Raw genomic sequence first — 19,583 nt, 5'->3', positions numbered from 1 at the left:
AAGTAATTTATATATTTTTAAAGTTATTTTTTGTACAAATTATATTCTCAATTTTTATCAACAATTATGAAAATCTTAACTACCATGTTTGGATTTATCTATAAAAAAATCTTGTAATTTTCTCAAGTTATGTGAAAATTATGTTAAAAGGGTAGCCATACACTCAGGCTAGTTTTGGGATTTTAGCAAAACTCAGGCTAGTTAGAATTTCTTTCCTAAATCTCTTAGTAATTTTATTATCAACTTTTTATTGTGTTTTTTAAAACTATGTCTTTTGTTATATTCCTTTTTTTTCAAATTTAAGCTTGATTATTAGTAAATATCTAAAGCTTTTGATTTTTACTTTTTTTTTTACTTTTCCCAGAAACCAGGCTAGTTTTTTGTTACTCAAGCTGTATATGGATAGAAATGATTACCTTAAGTACTCAAGGTTACAGTAACCAAATAAATTAACTCTTAAATTTTAAAACTAAAAACTTTGCTTATTAAATACATTAGGTTGCATCTGTTGTTCCAACATTGGAATTTCGCTTAGTCCATTTTTTTGTAAGTGGGAAATCACATAAAACAACAGCACAAAAAAAAAATTAGCTTTCTAGCTTTTACCACCGCCAGGCTATTTAAATTTTTATGAAAACAACCCCTATGTAAATTGTATGGGACCTTAAAATTTTGATGTTTGAGTTTTGGCTGAAAATTTTTTTACATGTTTTTTTATAATTTTTTGTTATTTTTAAGATTTTTTTGAAGAAACCAATAAGTTCCTCCCAGAAACTTTCTTCAATTTGTCTGAAAACAAGTAGAGTGTGTTTTTGTGATGATTGCTACGTGTAAAAAAAAAATTCATCCAAAAACTCAAAAATTTAAGGTCCCATACAATTTACATAGGGGTTGTTTTCAGAAAAATGTAAATAACGTGACAGTGGTAAAAGCTAAGAAGCATTTTTTTTTTGTTTTATTTATTTATGTAATTTGTCGCGCACTAAAAGTTAGACTATGCTCTACTACCAATTTATCTTTTGGCAACAGATGCACCCTAAAGTACTTATTAAATATTTCAATTTTGAAACATAATGCTTTTTTTTTTTTTAAATTCTCACCATAAAAGAAAATGTATAGCTTATAAAATTAAGCTTTTGCATTAAACTTATTACTATATTTGTTAATGTTATTTTTCCTAATAAAACAAAACAAATTTTTAGTTTTAAAAAAATACAGAGTATTAGAGCAGCTTATAGATAAAAAATAAATCTTTTGTTTACACTTTGTTCACCATATTTATGGCAACAAATTTAGTATTTGATGGAGTACTTCTTTCTCCACAAAAGCCAGCTAAAGTTACAATTGGGGACAGAAGTAATTTCTCATCAAAGTTTGTACCTAGTGGAAAATTGTTTTTTCAAAAAGTTTGCTTATTTTTACAACTATTTTATAAAATATCCAATTACTCATTTTGATAACAGTAATTTATAGTGTACCATATCTTGTAAACTTTTGATTGTTTTAGTTTAGTTTTCTAACTTAGACAGTTTTTATTTGTAATGTTTTTGAAATTAGTTGAAATTGTAACATTTTAAAATAAATGTTAGTTTAGGTTTACTTCTACAAATATATGGTAAGTAGGAAAATTTAAAATTGTTATTTAGTGATAATAGTTACTGATAACAAATTAAGCTTTTTGAGCAAAGTACTGAATGCCTTATTTTCTTTAATAACTATTGAACATGTTTTATGGCTTTGAGGTATAACTATTCTTAAAGATATTTTAGTAATTTATGAAAGGTATCTAGAAATATACAATTTTTTTTTATTTAGTTTTTTGATATTAACTTTTAAAATTCCTTTATTTCACAGCAGCACAAGCCTGAAGAATTTGTGAGAGAAAAGATTGATGTTTCATATGCTGGCTTAAGGAACAAATTTTATCATCAAAGAATAAAAGAAAAATTAAGAAATAGAAGTTTAAGTAAGTTTTTTTCCAATTAGTTAAGTAATTGTCATGTAGCTTTAAATAGAATAAAAGCTGTTTAAAATAACTATTATTTAATGCTAAGAAAAAACAATTAACCTAATATGGTTAGTAAGTAAACAATTAAATTTTACAAATGTTTATACTGATTTAAGTTTATTATATATTGTATACTCTTAATTTTATTGTATGATTTGTTGTATTTAAGATAATAGATTTATTTTATTTTGATAACATATAATTTAGTTAGTAAGTAAACAAATAAATTTTACAAAAAGTTATAATGATTGAAATTAATTATATATTGGATACTTTTAATTTTATTATATGATTTATTATAATTAAGATAATAGATTTATTTTAATGTTTATAACAAATTATTAAGGATACTAAGACGATCTTAATTAGGCTTGATTTGAAAAAGAGTCTTAATAAAAGTTATTTGTGTTTGTTAGAAACCGCATAAGATTTTAAAAAATTATTTAAAACAATTTAGTAAACACTATTTATAAATTTTCTAAATAACACTTTAAAATATTTAAAAGGTTAATAATATTTTTATCTGTTTGAAAAAATACTTTTGTAATGTAGCTGGAATAAGGTGTTTTGATTTTTTATTGTTCTTTTACAAAGTATTTTTTTGTTTTTATAATAAGATAAATGTTGCAAATTTATGCTTTACCATGTTTAAATGTTATAAAGTACAGTTTTTTAGTATTCAAACAAACGTTTTTTGCATTTATAAAATTGAACAAAAGTTAATTTTAAATTAGTAGACTCATAATAAGTTTGTTTTACTAAAATTTGATTTTAGGATTTTTAAATTTAGTTTTTTTCATTTTTGTAAATTTTTTGCTTCTAACATTTTATTTGTTTTATAAACTAATAAACATGGAGTGTGGTATTCATTACCTAATTTTTGAAATTAATTTTTAACCAAAAACTGTTTCAAAAACAAGCTAAAATTCATAAACTTTTAACATATTAAAGAACTTGAAATAAAGAAAACAAGTACATATTATTAAGCTTATGCTAAAACTTAATATGATTATTTTTAGAGAAAAAATACCAGAATTGACTTTTCAAGTATTGAAAACAGCTGTTAATTTTTGTAAATTAGATTTAATTAAAAAATTAGTTTTTTCTTTGTTATTTACTAAAGTATGTTATGACTATAATCTCACATTATACTGACAATGTTAAAAAAATACGTTAAATGTTATGAATTAGCTGCATCTTTTCTCTTAACTGTAACCCACAAACTAGCTTTTTAGTCCAAAAGTACCTAAAGAAGTTAAGTTTAACTGATCAACGATCATTATTATGTCTGCATGATGAGTCCTAATTGGTTGCAGAACGTGACATAAATTATTTTTGGCGGTCGTGCAATTCAGTTTATTGCTAAATATTTTCTATTAGTAATAATTTGACTCCTTGTTTTTAATTTAAAAGCATTGTCTATTTTAATATCTAAATTCAAAGCTTCCAAAATTTGAGCTTTTTGCTTATTTTATAGTATCTGAAAAATATTTTTTTATTTTTTAACGTATAAAATTGTGATTATCTTTATTAAACCATTTGTACTTTAATAGTTTTTTACTCATTTATACTTTCAAAACCACTATTAGAAATATAAATTGTAGTAAAGAAATATTTAGTAGGTTCTATTTAGTTTTTTATAGCTATTAGCTGTTTACACTAATTTTTTGAACTAATAAAGTTTAAAGCTTTTACATTTACTCAAAATTAATATTAAACTCTATTGCAATTACAATTCTGTGCATATAATTGTAAATTTTAAACATACTTTTATTTAAATAATAAATCGTTTTAAAAATATATCATTAATATTAAGATATATTTATGATTAAGGAACTTTTGCTTTTAAATAAGCAAAATTACTAAGTATAAATTAAATCATAATGAAGTTTAAAAAAATTTGTAGTTCAAAGCTTCCAATAGTATTGATTAATTTGTTTCATAGTTGTGTTTTTTAGGTAATTAACTGTATTATTTTTGATAATTTTATATTGTTTTATTATATAAATTAATGATTTTATTATCAATACAATCAAATACATCTTTTTAATTTTTTTAATTTTTTTTCTTTAAAAATAAGCAACTTTATAAGGATTTATTCAAAAAAATATTTTGGTGAGCTACTTATTATACTTTTAATAAATATTTAATAAAGAAAATTGTTTTGTCAATGTGTTTAAATGTTTTTAACTTATATTTAAAAAGTTATCAGTATTTTGAATACCTACTTAATATGTTAAATAGAGTTTGTAATGATATTTTTTTTTAGAACTACCTTTACAATCAGAAAAAAGCAAACAATTAAGACCTGCAAAGAAATTTGAAAACATTTTGTTAGTTTAAACATAGTTTAGTTTTGCTTTATTTAGTAAATACGATTGTAAAATTTTTTAACTTAATAAAAATACTAATGTTTTAAGCTTTTTTATATCTTTATTAATAGCATTCTGTTAAAAAATACTTGTAAACAAGTTTGATAAAACTATTTTTACTGTTACTATGATTGATGAACAAATATCACTCACAAATCTTTTAAGAAGATAATATAGGTATTAAAACTAGCAAAATAATCTTGTTATATTTCCTGTCGTAATATATTTCAACAAATACTGACTCTTTGTATTATTGACGACTTTGGTTATTAAAAAAAAAGGTATAATTTATATATTAGCTTTACTAGTACTATTATTATTGTAATATATTTAATAAACAAACTGTTAAAATATAAACCCTACCAGCTCAAAACAAGATGTCAAACTGACACATTTTGAAAAAATTCAACATCAAATAAGGCTGTTTAATGACGTCATTTTACAAGAATATGTAATTTTCAACTATACTTTCTTAGTCAAACAAAAGTAAAAAACAAACCTTTGCTACTGATAAATATTAAGTAAAGAAGTAGGCATGACAACTTGTAAAACTTTTTTGTAACAACTTGATTTTCTCAGTCCGTCTTTGCTACTACTATGAATAATATAAGAGAGTAGTTAATCCTATTATAAAGCTAGCCAAAAGTTATTACCTTTTTTGCTTTTGTTGTTGTGTACTGGTAAAACATAAAATTTTTTAGCTTAAGTCAGTTTTTTATTCCAACTATTTTTGTTTTTGATACAAAAGTGTTGAATATTTATGTTAAAAACAAACTTTATTTAAATTTAAATTTGTTTACAGTGGACCTGCAACTTGAAATGGAAAAAAATATTTAAAGTACAATTTTTTTTTTAAACTACTGTCCAAAAAGGCAAGAAATTTAGCGCATGTAGAGAATTAAACTAAAGATAAAAAACCAGTTCACAACAAAAGTTATACCAGTTAGCACGAAAAGATTTGAAGGGTTTTTGCGAAAATCAAATTTTAATATCTTTCAGAATAGAAAATCAAAGTTCAAAGAAAAAACAATTAAAAACTATTTTTTGTTTTCTATAGTTTAAAAAAGGTTTATAAAGCTTTTTTTAATAAGTTTAACTATGTGGTTTTATCATTTTTTTAAGTTTTATTTTTTGCCAAGAACAAAGAAAAAAAAAATTCCATTTTTTTGTCGTTTAACCTGTTAACCTTAATTCAAAAATTAAAGTACTTTGAAAACAAGTTTGAGATTTATGTTTCTGTGTTAAAGAAATTCTTATATTTAATAGGTTTAAATAAAAAAATTAAAATTTCTATAACAAACTCAAAGTTCTTTCAGACAATTTTAAGGGACGTTTATTTAGAAACACCCTAAAAACTTAATTTTTTCAATTCTTACCAATTCATTGTAGTTATCAAAAATTTATCATAATTTAAAATCTACAAAAACTTACAATATTTTACATAAAAAGCCAATTTAAATGTTAATTTAACTAGTCTTAATTTATTGTTTAAACTAAAACTTTCTTTTTAAAATAAAAGTCATAAAACAAAAAAGCTTAAGAAAGCTACCACTTCGTCTGAAAACTTTTGTTCTAATGGGAATATTTTTTACTTGATTAAAAATTCAACTTCTATAATCTCAGGCTAAATTAAAAATTACTATTTGAAAAAGTTTAAAAATACTGATTTTATACAAAATTTCAATCACTTTTTCCACTTAAACACGACTCAAGTCCACTGTGATTAGTTTTATTTTTTATAAGTTGAATTAATTTTTTTAATTTATATGACGTTCAATTTAAGTGGAACACTTTCACAGAATTATATCTGGAAATAATCTAATAATAGTATATTAATCAAACTTTATGTTTCATTCTAGCTACCAAAAATAAAATAAAAAAGTTTACCTTAAAAATCTTTCTCAGAGTTTCTTAAATTAAGTAACACCTTAATGTTTTCTACATTTAGGCAAAACTAATATTGAAAATTTTTAACCAGTGAACATGGAAGACAGTAAGATAGTAAAGCTTTCTTTAAGCCACAGAAATTCCAATGAAAAGAGTTATCAGTACAAGAGTACCACTAGTAGGTTTAATGAACTAGACAAAGAAGAAGCCATGAAAAAGTTGCTTTCGTATAACTTCAAATCAACTAACACTCCCCCACCTTCTTTAAAAAGCAGTTGGTCATCTGATTGCTCTAGTATCCATAGTGATGAATGTAAAGACCAAACCTTAATAGAAAAAAGTTCTGTCAATGTTGTTGAAAAAATACTGAAAAATTTACAGTACAATAACTTAACTCAAACAGTTCAACATAACTACAATAACTTTGAAAATGTCACAATAAAATCACCTTATTACACTAGCAGTACTAAGCTAACTAATGATCGGAACAACCATAAAGTAAATAAGAAATTTGTACACAAAAATAACACACTCTCTAGTAGCATTAATCGAAGCCATAGTGAACAGAGAAAAATCAGTCTATATGACTTGGGGTCAGGTATGAAGATATTTGGATTTTCACCAAAAACTTTCAGAAAAAGTATTGAAACAAAACCAGCAACTTCTTTAAAAGAAATCAATAAAGCTAGAAGTTCACAATCTCTTAACCTATTAAGAATCAAAAGAGAAGTAAGACTTTCTTCTTTAGGAAAAAGAGGAGACTTAAAAGATATAAATTTGTTATCATTTGAGAAACATTGCAAACCTATAGAATATAGATTAAATGTTAAACCTCATAAAAATAAAATGTAAGAAGTATTTAAAATACTATTATATAAAAAAACTTAACTTATCTAAAGCTAGTTTTATGAAAGCGGTAAAGATTTGCACTGATTGTAACTTTTCCACCTGTGCAAAAGTGATATTTAGAGCAAAACTGAAAATTACCCAGATTTATAACTTAACACACTTGTAAAAGAAAACCTTATTGTATAATACTGTGTCCAAAGAACATAATAGTTTTCAAATAGATATTTAAATTTTAAAATTAAGCTACTAAAATGTAAAAAGCTTATTTTGTACTCAACCCTGTGTAAGTAAATTGTAAGTTTTTCTAATACATTTGAATTATTTATTTTTTCACTTAAACATTGTTTTGAATATTTTTATCAAACTTTTTCTATTAAGTTCTTAAAAGATAAACTAAGTAGTTAGTTTTTATTTTTCTTAGGTCTAAAAGCCAAAGCTTCCATGGAATAACTTCTAAACAAGAATTTACAGGCGATAAAACTTATGACAGTATGTTAAATTTATTTCATTTATTGATAAAAGTTTTATAAAAATTATTACTAGGTTAATTGATATTCTTGAATTTTAACTAAAACAATAATTTTTATAAGTAACTCAAAAAATACTATTTATAAGTAAAATAAGTTTAAAAACTTTAGTTTTAGAACACTATTCTTTATTAAAAAAATCCTTAAAGTACCAATTTGTATTCTTTGATTACTTTTTAAAACGACAATATTTTACAGATGCCAGAAACCTGTCGTCTAAAAAGTAAGTTATTTGACATAACATTAAATAACTTTGATTATGTAATTTGTATATTAAATTCTTTGCGTTTATACCACATTAAACTTTTAGCTATGTTATGTAAAATAAAATTGCTCGTTTGATTTTTCTGACTTTTGTTAAAACTTTAACTTCTTTTATTTTGTGTGCTAGTTATTTTTTGTATGAGCTGTTTATTAAAGAAAAATTTTTATTTACTAAACTTGGAAATTTCTATACTCTAGATTTATTATATGGCGTTCACAGGGTTGTCAACTCTCAGGCTAGTTTGAGACTTTTTAGTTTTTTTGTAAGACTCAAGCTAAATTTTATTTTTTATAACTCTCATTCTAGTTTTTATGACTCCAAAAAAAAATTTCTCGAAAACTAGGTGGTTTTTTTCTTGATTAGCCCTTATGTTTTTATTTTTAGCTTTCAATATTTTTTAACAGTGAGTTGTTTCCAGTTTTTGCTTTTACTGGTTATTTTATTCTCAGTTCAGGCTGACAATTTACTTTGAAGAATGAGGCAGCTTTGTCTTAAATGATCTACATGTTGACAAAAATTTATATGTCTACTATTAATTGATTTGAGTAAGAAATAGCTTTTATTATTTGCAATAATAACAAATTTAAATAGTATTCCTTCTTAGTTAAACTAACACATGTTTCTGTGTGTTAACAAGTTAACTCTTTTCAACGGAGCTCTGTAAAAAATATATACTGTAAGGAAAGAATAGAAGCTAAAGTAGGTGTATATTTGTTTCTTTTAAAAGTAATAATAGATAGTATAGATTAGAATACAGCAATCTACAATATTCTATAGTACTTATTCTTATTTTTAATAAACACATATATACACCTACTTTAGCTCCTATTCTCTCCTAAACAGTATATAATTTTTTACAGAGCTCGGTTGAAGGGTGTTAGCTTGTTAACACACAGAAACATGTATTAGTTTAATAAAGAAAGAGTAATGTTTAAATATGTTAATATTATATATTACAGTGAACTTGTTTTGCTAGGCTCTCTATTAGCAAACAATTAACTTATATTAAATAGTTTTATTATCTGTATATATTTTAATGGTAGTACTTATTAAATAATATACTTACTTAAGCGAGTGTTTATTAACTTGAATCATTTAAGTAAGTGTATTTTAAATCAGGGTTTCCCAAAATGGGCCAAGTGGCCTCTTTGGGTGCCATAACAGATACTCAGGGGGCCACGAGAATCAAAGGGTAAGAGGGGGGCAAGAGCAGTAAAGGAGCCACAGGGGGCCATGTGGTCATAATTTGAAACTTACACTAGATATTTTTGAGTTGCAGATGAAGAACAAAAAAAAGTTTTTTGGTGTGTTTAATGGTAGTTTAAAAACTTACACTACTAGATATTCTCGAGTTGCAGATGAAGAGCAAAAAAAAAGGTCTTAGGTGTTTTTTATGGTAGTTTATGAGTAATCTTGTTAAAGGGGGCCATGTTTTTTTTTTCTTTAAAGGGGGCCATTTGCAAAAAAGTTTGGGAAACCCTGTTTTAAATACTACTAATATTTATAGTTTTTATATGATAAACAACTTTAACTTGATACGATTATAGAAAGTGTCAAGTTTAAAACAAATTATCTGTATTTTTTTTTTGCATCTTATAAAGTACTAACAATTATTGTATTCATCCAACAAAAGCTTTTTTTAATACACATCTTATTACATATTGAACTAAGTTGCATTGTTTTCATTTTAGTGTTATTGCTTTACTACTTAAATACATACATCACATGTATGATATATAAAACAATTTTTAATAGTTTCTAGAAACTTTAGTTTAGTCTTTTGTAATAGCAACACCTTTATCGTGCTTTTTTCAAAGATTGTGTTTTTTTGTTATTCATAGTTTATTTGATATTGTTACTATTTATTATTTATGATTATATCTTATTAACAAGTTATAAAACTTGATTAGTTTAGCACTCATAGTTGGAAATCAATTATTGAAATAACTGCAAAAATTGTTTCTTGGTTTTTAATTCAACTTCTAAATGTGGATATTTGTTTAAACTAGTTGCACCCCTTTTTTATTTTATAAGTACTATCATAGAAAGGTTTTTAAACGTATTTATATACCATTTGCAACTTATTATTAACAGATTACTCATTTTGTTTTATAGCTTGTTTCACAAAGCTTTTCAAAGCTATACTAGTTCCATTTTCAAGTGATAAAATTTAAATTAAATAAAAAAAATATTTGGTTAGTAAACAGCTTAAAAAATTACTTTAAATTATGACGTATGAATATATTTAAATAAGTACAAACTTTAATGATTTAGCAAGTAAAACTAAAGTAAAGATATGTTTATTAATTAATTGTTAATAATTAATAATTTTGCTTTTCCATTTAATGCTATTTGCGTATTAAACTTAGGTCGCTCTTCCTCAATCAATATTGATTCCAGGCTGTAGTGTTCGCGTTGTTTACATCGTTTCAAAACTTTAAAGTTTTGAACTATGTCAGAGTTTTGACAGGGTGTGCAATTAAAAAGATGTTCAAATATTGCTCTGTTTTTATCTGTTCCGCAGTGGTCTGTAATTTGTCGGAAGATTTGCCTTGATGTTTCTCCAACGTAGGAAATGCTCTGATCTGCATAACAGGTGTATTTATAAATAATAATTGCGGTAAATGCTTCGGAGCATTTACTTTTGTTGCTGAAGTAGTCAGAAACTTTTTTGCTGGTGTAGGCCGGTTTAATAACAATGTTGTGTTTTTGAAATATGGATGCTATTCGTTTTTGAAATCTTATTGAACAACTACCTACGTAAACTGTTGTGAAATAAGAGCAGTTTTCGGTTTCTGTTTTCTTTTAATTGTTTGTGTTAATTGTTTCATCTTGTTTAAATGTTGAGTTTCCGATTTTGTTAACTTCAAGGAATTTGTTGATTTTAGACTCTATAAGGTTTTTTGGATACTGATTCTTAAGCAATAAGTTTTTAATTTTTGTAAGCTCTTTAAATGCGGTAAAATTTAAGCATATATTTAGCAATTTATTAATATTCATAGTTTTATTGGCTAAATCACTAAAGTTTGTATTTATTTAAATCTACATTAATTAGACAATTTCAAATTGAGAGTTTTTATTCTACACAGTGTTTCATGCAAACGCAATGATCACGATTTAAAAAACTCTTTATTTAAATTTATTCATACGTCATAACTTGAAGTTATTTTTTAAACTGTTTACTAACCAAATATTTTTATTTTACTTATACTATTCTTCTAATTAAAAATTTTAATCGCACAAATATTAACAGTAAAGAGAAACAAAAAAGAGTTCCTACAATTTCCATGTCGTTACTTAATATCAGTAAAAGTTAGTGAATTGTTGTTCAATACTCTCAAATATTTTTATTTAAAGTGTACGAAGATTGTAAGATCTCTTTCTGCTTCAATTAAAATATTTTATAAAATTATGCTTAATTTAGGACTTTTAGAATTTTTTCTAAGTTACTTAAAGATAATTTATAAAACAACTTTCATATGTTTTTCAAAAAATTTTATGTTTATAAATAATTGTTTGATACAGAGTTGAAAGACTGTTATCAGTTCCAAGTAGCTATCATTATATTAAATTGTATCAAGTAAGCTTTGTATACTAAACGGTGAATGTTTTAACAAACACTTAACTTAAAACTGATTTGAAATCTCTGATTAAAAAAAAAACTTTAGCTGGCAGCCTTTTGTTAATAACATTCCGTGTTTAATTAAATAAGTTTTTCATGAGTCTGATTTCTTAAAAGAAAGTTTTCTGTTGGTCACAATAAAATATAAAACTATACAATTAAGTATTAAACGAAAAACTTTATGTTTAACTCTTTATCATAATTGATTCACAATTTCTGTTTTAAACAAAGTTTTTGTCTAGGCGAAAAACATAAATATTATATCATTGGTATACATTATAAAAACTATTTTACAAAAATGTAGAAATGACTTTTTAATTAAATTTTATAATTATATTTTTACCTAAAAATTTTTATACCCGTTTTACTAATAGCATATAGCGCTATGAATATTTTCTTTTACAGATGATACAAAAAACAAGAGTCCCACAAATAAAACTTCAGTTATTGACGGAAAACATCACACAAAACCAGTATTGCTAAGCAAGCAGTCGCATGATACTTTTAACATTAACAACTCTTTAATAAACTTACCAAGCAAGGACTTAAAAAAAAACAAAAATCGAAGGTCATCTTGGAGTAAGTTTTTCAAGTTTAAGTTTTCTATAAGTGAAAAGAAAATTCAAATAAGTTAAGTGTGTATATTTAGAAGGTAAAAAAAATAAGCAAACAATACTTCACATAGATATGCTAATCCACGGTGATTCAAGCAAATTTAATGCGGATCCTCCCCCACATCATAATGACAGTTTGCTTTATAAAAAGAATATGATGGCACATAGCTTTATTACCACTACAAACAAGTGTGTTTTTTGTTTATTTTATTGGTATAACTAGCTGAAAAGTTTGAAATTAATGCTAGAGTATATAAAACACAGTTACTTAAACTAATAAGCTTTTCATATTTACGTATGTTATTGATTGTTTTTTGTTAAAAATAAATTTAATAATATTTTCAACAACTTTTTTGTTTTCTGTATGATATTATAAAGATTAGAAGTTTAATAGTTCTTAACTTTCTTCATAATTAAATTTTATTTTACAACTGTTAATATTTTTTTATTGTAATAAAATAAAGCTATTTGCCGTAATATTGATGATCAAGGAAATAAGCAACAAAATAAAAAAAAACTAAGAAATTTTATTTTTAATTAAAGTTTCGCAGAGAAGTATTCTAAAGACTTCTTTTTTATAAGTAAGTTATAATAAAAGTCAGCAAATTTTTGTTTGGTGAGTAATTTTTTTTGATATATTCTATACCAATTATTTCAATTTTATGCTTTTGTTGATTTGCTTAGTTTTTCTTCAAAGTAATTTTTTACAAAAACTGTTGTTAAAAAATATAAAACTTTTTCAAAAGAAAACAACAACAACACAAGCAAAAATGGAGGAGCTTTTACCACGTACCCAACAGTAACGCAATGGGTGAATTCCTAAACTCCTCCCCTGTCGTCAAGCACCCGCGTAACCAGCCCCCTGAACGCTTCGACAATCAGGCTGTCAGTAATCCCGATTGGGGGGAATACCGGGATCCGCTACCAGGAGCAGGACATGCGTACATCAGTAGAATGGAGAGGATGAGTCAGCTGCAGAGTGAGACTGTCAGGTGGGAAAAAAGTAGAAAGTTCAGAAGAAAAAAGCAAACTCTGTAAAACTTGCTATGAAAAATATTATTTGTTGTTTCTTTGCTTTTTCGTCATTTTAATTAAAATTATGCTTTGATTTTTACACTGTAATTTTTTGTTTCAAATGTTGTTTAAAATTATAACCACTTTTGTAAATAGATTTAAACTTTTTCTTCATATTAATTTTAAGTCTTTAGAATAAATTTAATTTTTATTTTGATCATGGTATTTTTGGTTATAAATATTTTTTTACTAGTTTTTAATACTTAATATTTATTAAAGCTATTTAGTTTTTTTATTTGTTTTAGACTGTAAAACTTTAATAACGTTTTTTTACCTAAATTCAAAACTTTATATATTTGTATTGAAATATTAAAAAAAAATATCTTTCTGAATTTTTGAACACAGTTTGGTATTGCTTAATGTTTTATGAACTTACCTCAATTTTTATTGCTACTGTTTTTATATAGTAATTAATTGTGATTTTTTAGTTTACTTAAATAAACCTCAGATATTACGATATGTTGAGATAATTTATTTGTTTACGTTGTTTCATTTGTTTAGTTTATTAATTAGTATCAATAAGTTATTTGGAAGTTTTAAAAAATGATTTTGGAAGTTTTATAAAATGATTTTGCTGTATAGTTTTCGTCATTTTTAGGAAAATTTATTACTAATTACGTAAAATGAAAAAGCAACGAGCAATTTGAAAAATTCAAACTTATTAAATAATTACTCGAAAATCAGTTTTAATTATTCTTATAAATACTAATATTAATTAATAATAAGTTTTAAAATGTTTGTAAATTTCTACAAGTAAGTTTTTGACATTCTTTGTCGTTTTCAACTAAATAATTGTTTTGATTTAGTTTTAATAATGTTTGTTTTTGTAGGCAAACCATACGATTTTTATGTAGTTTTGAAAAGCTGTATTATGAAAATTAATAATAACTTTATAAAAAACTTTTTTTTTTTCATTTAATAAGCACTGCTGTGTTCTAAAAATCTAAATACCTCAAAGGCCAGATCCGGCCAGCAGGTTGTAAATTACTCACTACTATGTTAATCTACATACAGTATTTAAATAAAATAGTTTTATCTGCCATAACCATATTAGTAAATTTTCAATATATCAAAAATTAAAAACTACAAATTTATTTAACATTAAAATATATTTTGTTCTAGGAAATTGAACTGAAAACAAATTTTTTGCATTATTCTGACTATTGAAGAAATTGCTACTGAATTTGTCAGTTTTGAATTTTCTTAAACAATTTTTTTACAGGGAATATAATAAAAACTTTAAAATTGTGTTCTGCTCGATGTCGACAAACATAAAAAATTATACCATTCCTAGAAAGGAGTTTTTCAAAATCTTAAAAAAAAATTTTTTTGGAATTTTAAACTTTAATTTACTTTCTTATTTGGATATTTTAAACAAAAAAATGATTTTTTTTTTAATGAATAAAGAACTGATTTAATTGTTTTAAAAATTATTTAAAAAATGTAGTTAAAAAATATAAGTTTATTTTAAATCGAATTCATATCAGTTGTGAAAACAATTATTTACATGATATTAGTTACTATAAGTGAAAAAATTTTGTTACTTTTAGCTAACTATTTGAAAAAATGCTTATATTCAAACAAAGTAGACTAAATTCGAGCTGGGTGTTTTCGTGTATAAAAAAGTGCAATTTCTAAAGTATAAAGAAAGTAGAAATCCATTTAACAAGATGTTGTTGTTGATCGTACGGTGAAGCCCATAGTTTATTATCGGTGGCATAAAACATCTCAACTTTGTTGATGATGGCCGAAAAAAATACTGGCTAAAACTGATAAAACGAGCGTGGAGAGTAAAATCTCACATTAAGCTGACAATGTCTAAGACGTTTGGCTGTGAAGATTTGCCTGCGTCAATTTTTCGGACTTTGCCCACAAACGGTCGCTTCAGTACATTTGCACTTAAGCCCACTTGGTTTAGATCAGTGGTTGGCACGCTATTTCGAATCCGTGAACACAAAATTAAAATTTTGTGCACCCCAATTTGCACGCTTTAGCGCCGCTAGTGTTTAAGAATATGTAAACACCTTTAATCGTTTTTTTTACTAATAATTCGGTAACACCCACTTAATTTTTACACGCTAACCTTAATTTTACCAGTTTACCCTATCCATTTCAGTAAACTTTTATTATCGATGATTTAGTTTTTACGACAGTATTTTACCTGTATCACCCAGGTCTAATATACTAACTAGATTAATTTATTACATTTAAGAGTTTTAGTATTTAAATTTTAACAAGTAAGTTTGACACTAATACATGTTAACCACTTTTTGAGTCAGAAAATAAGCCTGAGTGACTAAAGACTAGACTTAGTACACAAGCTAGCCTTAAAGAGTGGCATATATAAGCAAAAAACTAATTTAAATTAAAATGAAAATCTTGAATTGATCTTGAATTTTTTAAATATTAATAATTAATTACAAATTAAAAAAAAATCAAGTAAAGCAACCGTTGAAGACTTTTAAAAGATATCAAAATAAACCCAAGATTTTCAATAAGTTTATAACTAGTCTCAGTCAAACTGAGTTTTTATAAATATAATAAAACTAGCCTCAGTTGGTCTCGGTTTTTCATGATTTAAAACTAGACTTAATCATTTTAAAATAGCTAAGTATGTGATAGCCCTGATGTTATTGACCCTTCCTATACTTTAATTTTATTATAAGTAAAACATAGTTGAATTTTTTTGGCCTAACTATTTTTTTGTCAAATATCAGTTGATTAAGCTGATTAGTATAGTGATATTTAACGTAGCAAAACGCTTTTAAACAATAGAAGTTAATAAAATTAAACATTAATAGAATACTAACTGTTTTATTTTGTTTTAAGAACCTATGAGATTTTCTCACTTCAGTTTTTCTTAGGGCGGCTAAGGGTGGAAGAATTTCTACATTATGTAGCAGAATAGAACTAGGAGAGTACAAAAATGGTCGTTTTATTAACAATAATATGGTCAACTAGATATCAAAGTTGAATATGTCTTAAATGTAGAAAGATTTAAAAAAAAATAATTTAGTGTCTGCGCAAAAAAAAAAAGTTCGTGTACCCCAAAATAAGTTTCATGTACCCCAAAAGTCTCGTGCACCCTAAAAGAAATTTTATGTACACTAGTGTGCACCAGTGTACACCGTGCCGACCACTGTTTAGATCACAACAGCGGTTTCTCGCAACTAATCCTGCCTAATGAGTACTAATTAGGACGAAACCGGTCGTAGGATTGCCTTAGATGCTGTTGTTGTTGATCGTGCGGTGAAGTTCATTGTTTATTATTTTTTATCATAGTAGTTAGGCTATTGACAGAGCTACCTACTACTTTGAAAGACCAAAGCTATATTTGAAGGTTCATTGATAAACTGAAGAATAGTTTATTAAAAAATAAACTAAATAAATAAAGTTTAAATAAAATAAACAATGGTAACTTTTTTTATAGCTGTAAAAGGTAGATTTATAGTACCTTTATATCCGAGAATATCATTTTTAAGTTTATTGATTAGGTTTATGACATTGGTTCAGTCTAGATTGTATAAAAATGTAATATGTTTTTACTGTTTTTTATTTAGTTTGTTAGTAGAAGGTTTTAATAATTAGCTTACATTTCTTTTGTGTAAATGAACTTACTAAGCACTATATATTTTTTATAAAAAAAGCAAAATATTTAATTGATAAGCTAAGAGTACTAATAAAATTTAAAATTGATATTAAATTGACTAATTTAGTTACTTTTTATACAAGGAAATTAATTTAATATTTTAAGTGTTTCTTTTCCGTTTATATATTTATTTTAGTCATAGTAAAATTCTTAGACTTATATTTCTATTTTAAGTTGTAAAAGTTTATAAATTTAAACAAACGAATTTAATTTCTGTTCTCAATTTACAGTCCTAAGCACAGTTTTTTAGATGAAGAAACAAGTTTATAGTTAAATTAAAATTTTTAAACATACTTTTGTATACTACTTAATTACATTTTTTATGTAAAACTAATAAAAGATGAAACTAGTGATTTAGTTTAAATTTTAAAACACTTAAAACTATAATTTGACTTTTGAATGTAGAATTTAATACGCATTTTCTGTGTCTTTGAATTTAGACAAGTTTGCTTATTTTTTAGTAAGTTAAATCACTAGTTTTTTTATAAAAATGTTGCCCCTATTATATTCATTATTTGTTAGAGGTAATGATCATTAAACTAATGATCATTTTACCTCTATTATGACAATCATTTATAGTTTGTGAGTTTCTGTTATTAAGAAAAGATAGAATTTTAAAAATCTTTTTAGTGTATGTATTAGATTAGACTACTAAAGTTTTTGTCCATTTCTTGAGTTCTCGAAAAAAAATTTAAATGTTTGAGATTTTATACTTGGACATGTTACGCTTAAAAATTAATATTATTATTTTAGTCATGTAAAGTTGCTAAAAAATTAAGTAGTTAAGTTAAACCTGTAACTGATGTTAAAAAACTAAGATAAAAATAGATTAGCGTATTTTTGTTATTATTTCTTATAAAGAAAACTATAAAATTTTATGTGTGTTATTAATGTCTTTTTCCCTATAAGCAAAATCTTAATTTATGAATATTAATTCACATTTGTAAAATTAACAGTTTGAAAAAAAAAACGTTTAATTTTTATATAGTTTTCAATTATTGTTTTTTATATTTTAGTTTTTCATTTAAGTTAACATGACTGAGTTTGTAAATTTCGACCATTTATTAGGTAGCGCTGTTTTACTTATGTATGTATACTACTCATCTACTTGTCGAATTTATTTTCTTGTAAATATTTTATTTACAACTTTTTTTTTTTCTTTAGAAAAGAATTTTCGACTGTTAGTTCACTTAATTATTTTTAGCTCATTATAACTCCAAATTAAGTGTGGCGTGGTGTACGACTCGATGACTGAGACGAGAGGCATATTCGTACACTTAGGTCCTTAACCCAAAACATTTTTGAGTTTATTTGTTTTTTGTTTTTGTTCAATAAACTTACTATTAAAAATAAAATAATAAATATCTTTAAAAAATAAATAAGCAACAGTTTTTTTTTTCGATTTTTTTTTTGATTTTTTTTCCTTTGTTTCAATTTTGGTTTTAAAATGCATTCATAACAAGTTTTGCACTTTTAACTGCTAAAGAACTAAACTCATCATAACAATATTTTTGTAATTATTTTTTGTTTTTTGTTGTTTATATTTTTATTATTTTGTCTTCTTACATACTTGTTTTTTTTTAAACAGACAAATGTTTTATTTTTTCAGCCTTTTTTCAAATAGAATTTATTAAAAACTAAACTATACCCATTAAAGTGTTTTTTAGAAGGTATGTCATAAACAGATAATTTTAAAACAAATTAGTGTTATAAAATATAGTTTTTAGTTTAAGTATAGCTAAAATTTATTATCTAATTCAATGCAACAAAAAAATTTAAACCAAAATTTATTTTACAATTACTGAAAAGCACTTTAAAATAAAAGGTGAAAAATTTTGAAACAGTATAAAAGTATATTTTTACTTACAATTTTATACTTAAATATTGTATGACGTCTTTTTTATACTAAGTTGGCTTCTAAGTAACTTTTAGTTGTTTAAGAATATAGCAATTATAAAATTAAAACTGAAAAAAAGTCTGATAATAAAAAATTTTCATATGACAAGAAAAATCCAAAAAATGTATTTAAATTTTTATAAGTGAGTTATATATACATTTAAGTATTATATACATATTCCCATACCGTATTCAATTTTGCAGTCAACTTAACAGTGTATTGCAAACGAAGAAAACAAAATCAAAAAACTAAAATAGAAGTTTTAAATTTTTCTAAAATTAGAAAAACGAATAAAGTTAGATAAAAATTAGATAAAATTTTTAAAAAATATGACCTGTCGTGTTTTACAGGTAGTAAGTATAACCCACTTTAAAAAGCTTACTCAGAAAGTAAAGAGATTTTTTTTTACAGATTTTTTCCTTTTTTCATAAATAAAGCAAACGTACGTTTGTTAAAACTTAAATAAAATGCTTTAGGGAAATACTAGAGTTAAATTTATCTTTAAAGCTTTATAGAGTTTAGAAAAAACTATTTTGTTAGCAACTAGATTATTATACTAAGCCTTAATATCTTCATAACTGTTTATTTTGATTTTAGATTGTATTTTTTAATGACCGAGTTCCAAGAGGTCTTTTCGTATCCTTAGCTCCTTAGAACAAAATTTTCAAACGCATCCTTTAGTTTTTGTTTTGTAAACTTACTACTATATTTTCTACGATTGAGGGTCTTATTTATATTAATTATTAATTTAGTGATACATAGTTTTGAAAATAAATTTGCGAACCAATAAAATTATATTTAATAATTATAAAAGTTATT

General features: G+C 24.3%; 1 protein-coding gene across 1 annotated transcript; it reads left to right on the top strand.

Annotated features, from left to right (window-relative positions):
- Window positions 1–1,860: 1,860 nt before the first annotated feature.
- LOC145834932 (uncharacterized) lies at window positions 1,861–13,371 on the top strand. The gene is made up of 8 exons (XM_082942464.1): window positions 1,861–1,966; window positions 4,278–4,341; window positions 7,538–7,605; window positions 7,842–7,866; window positions 11,162–11,220; window positions 11,936–12,109; window positions 12,216–12,333; window positions 12,891–13,371. Exons 5-8 carry the CDS (start codon window positions 11,196–11,198, stop codon window positions 13,180–13,182), a joined length of 609 nt encoding a protein of 202 aa, XP_082798590.1. The 5' UTR covers window positions 1,861–1,966; window positions 4,278–4,341; window positions 7,538–7,605; window positions 7,842–7,866; window positions 11,162–11,195; the 3' UTR covers window positions 13,183–13,371.
- Window positions 13,372–19,583: the final 6,212 nt, after the last annotated feature.

This window comes from Thalia democratica, chromosome 4 (genome assembly GCF_965202585.1).
Source record: "Thalia democratica chromosome 4, ktThaDemo2.hap1.1, whole genome shotgun sequence".
NCBI classification, from domain to species: Eukaryota; Metazoa; Chordata; class Thaliacea; order Salpida; family Salpidae; genus Thalia; species Thalia democratica.
Note: the sequence above shows the minus strand (reverse complement) of the source record. Positions and strands in the feature narration are given on the sequence as shown.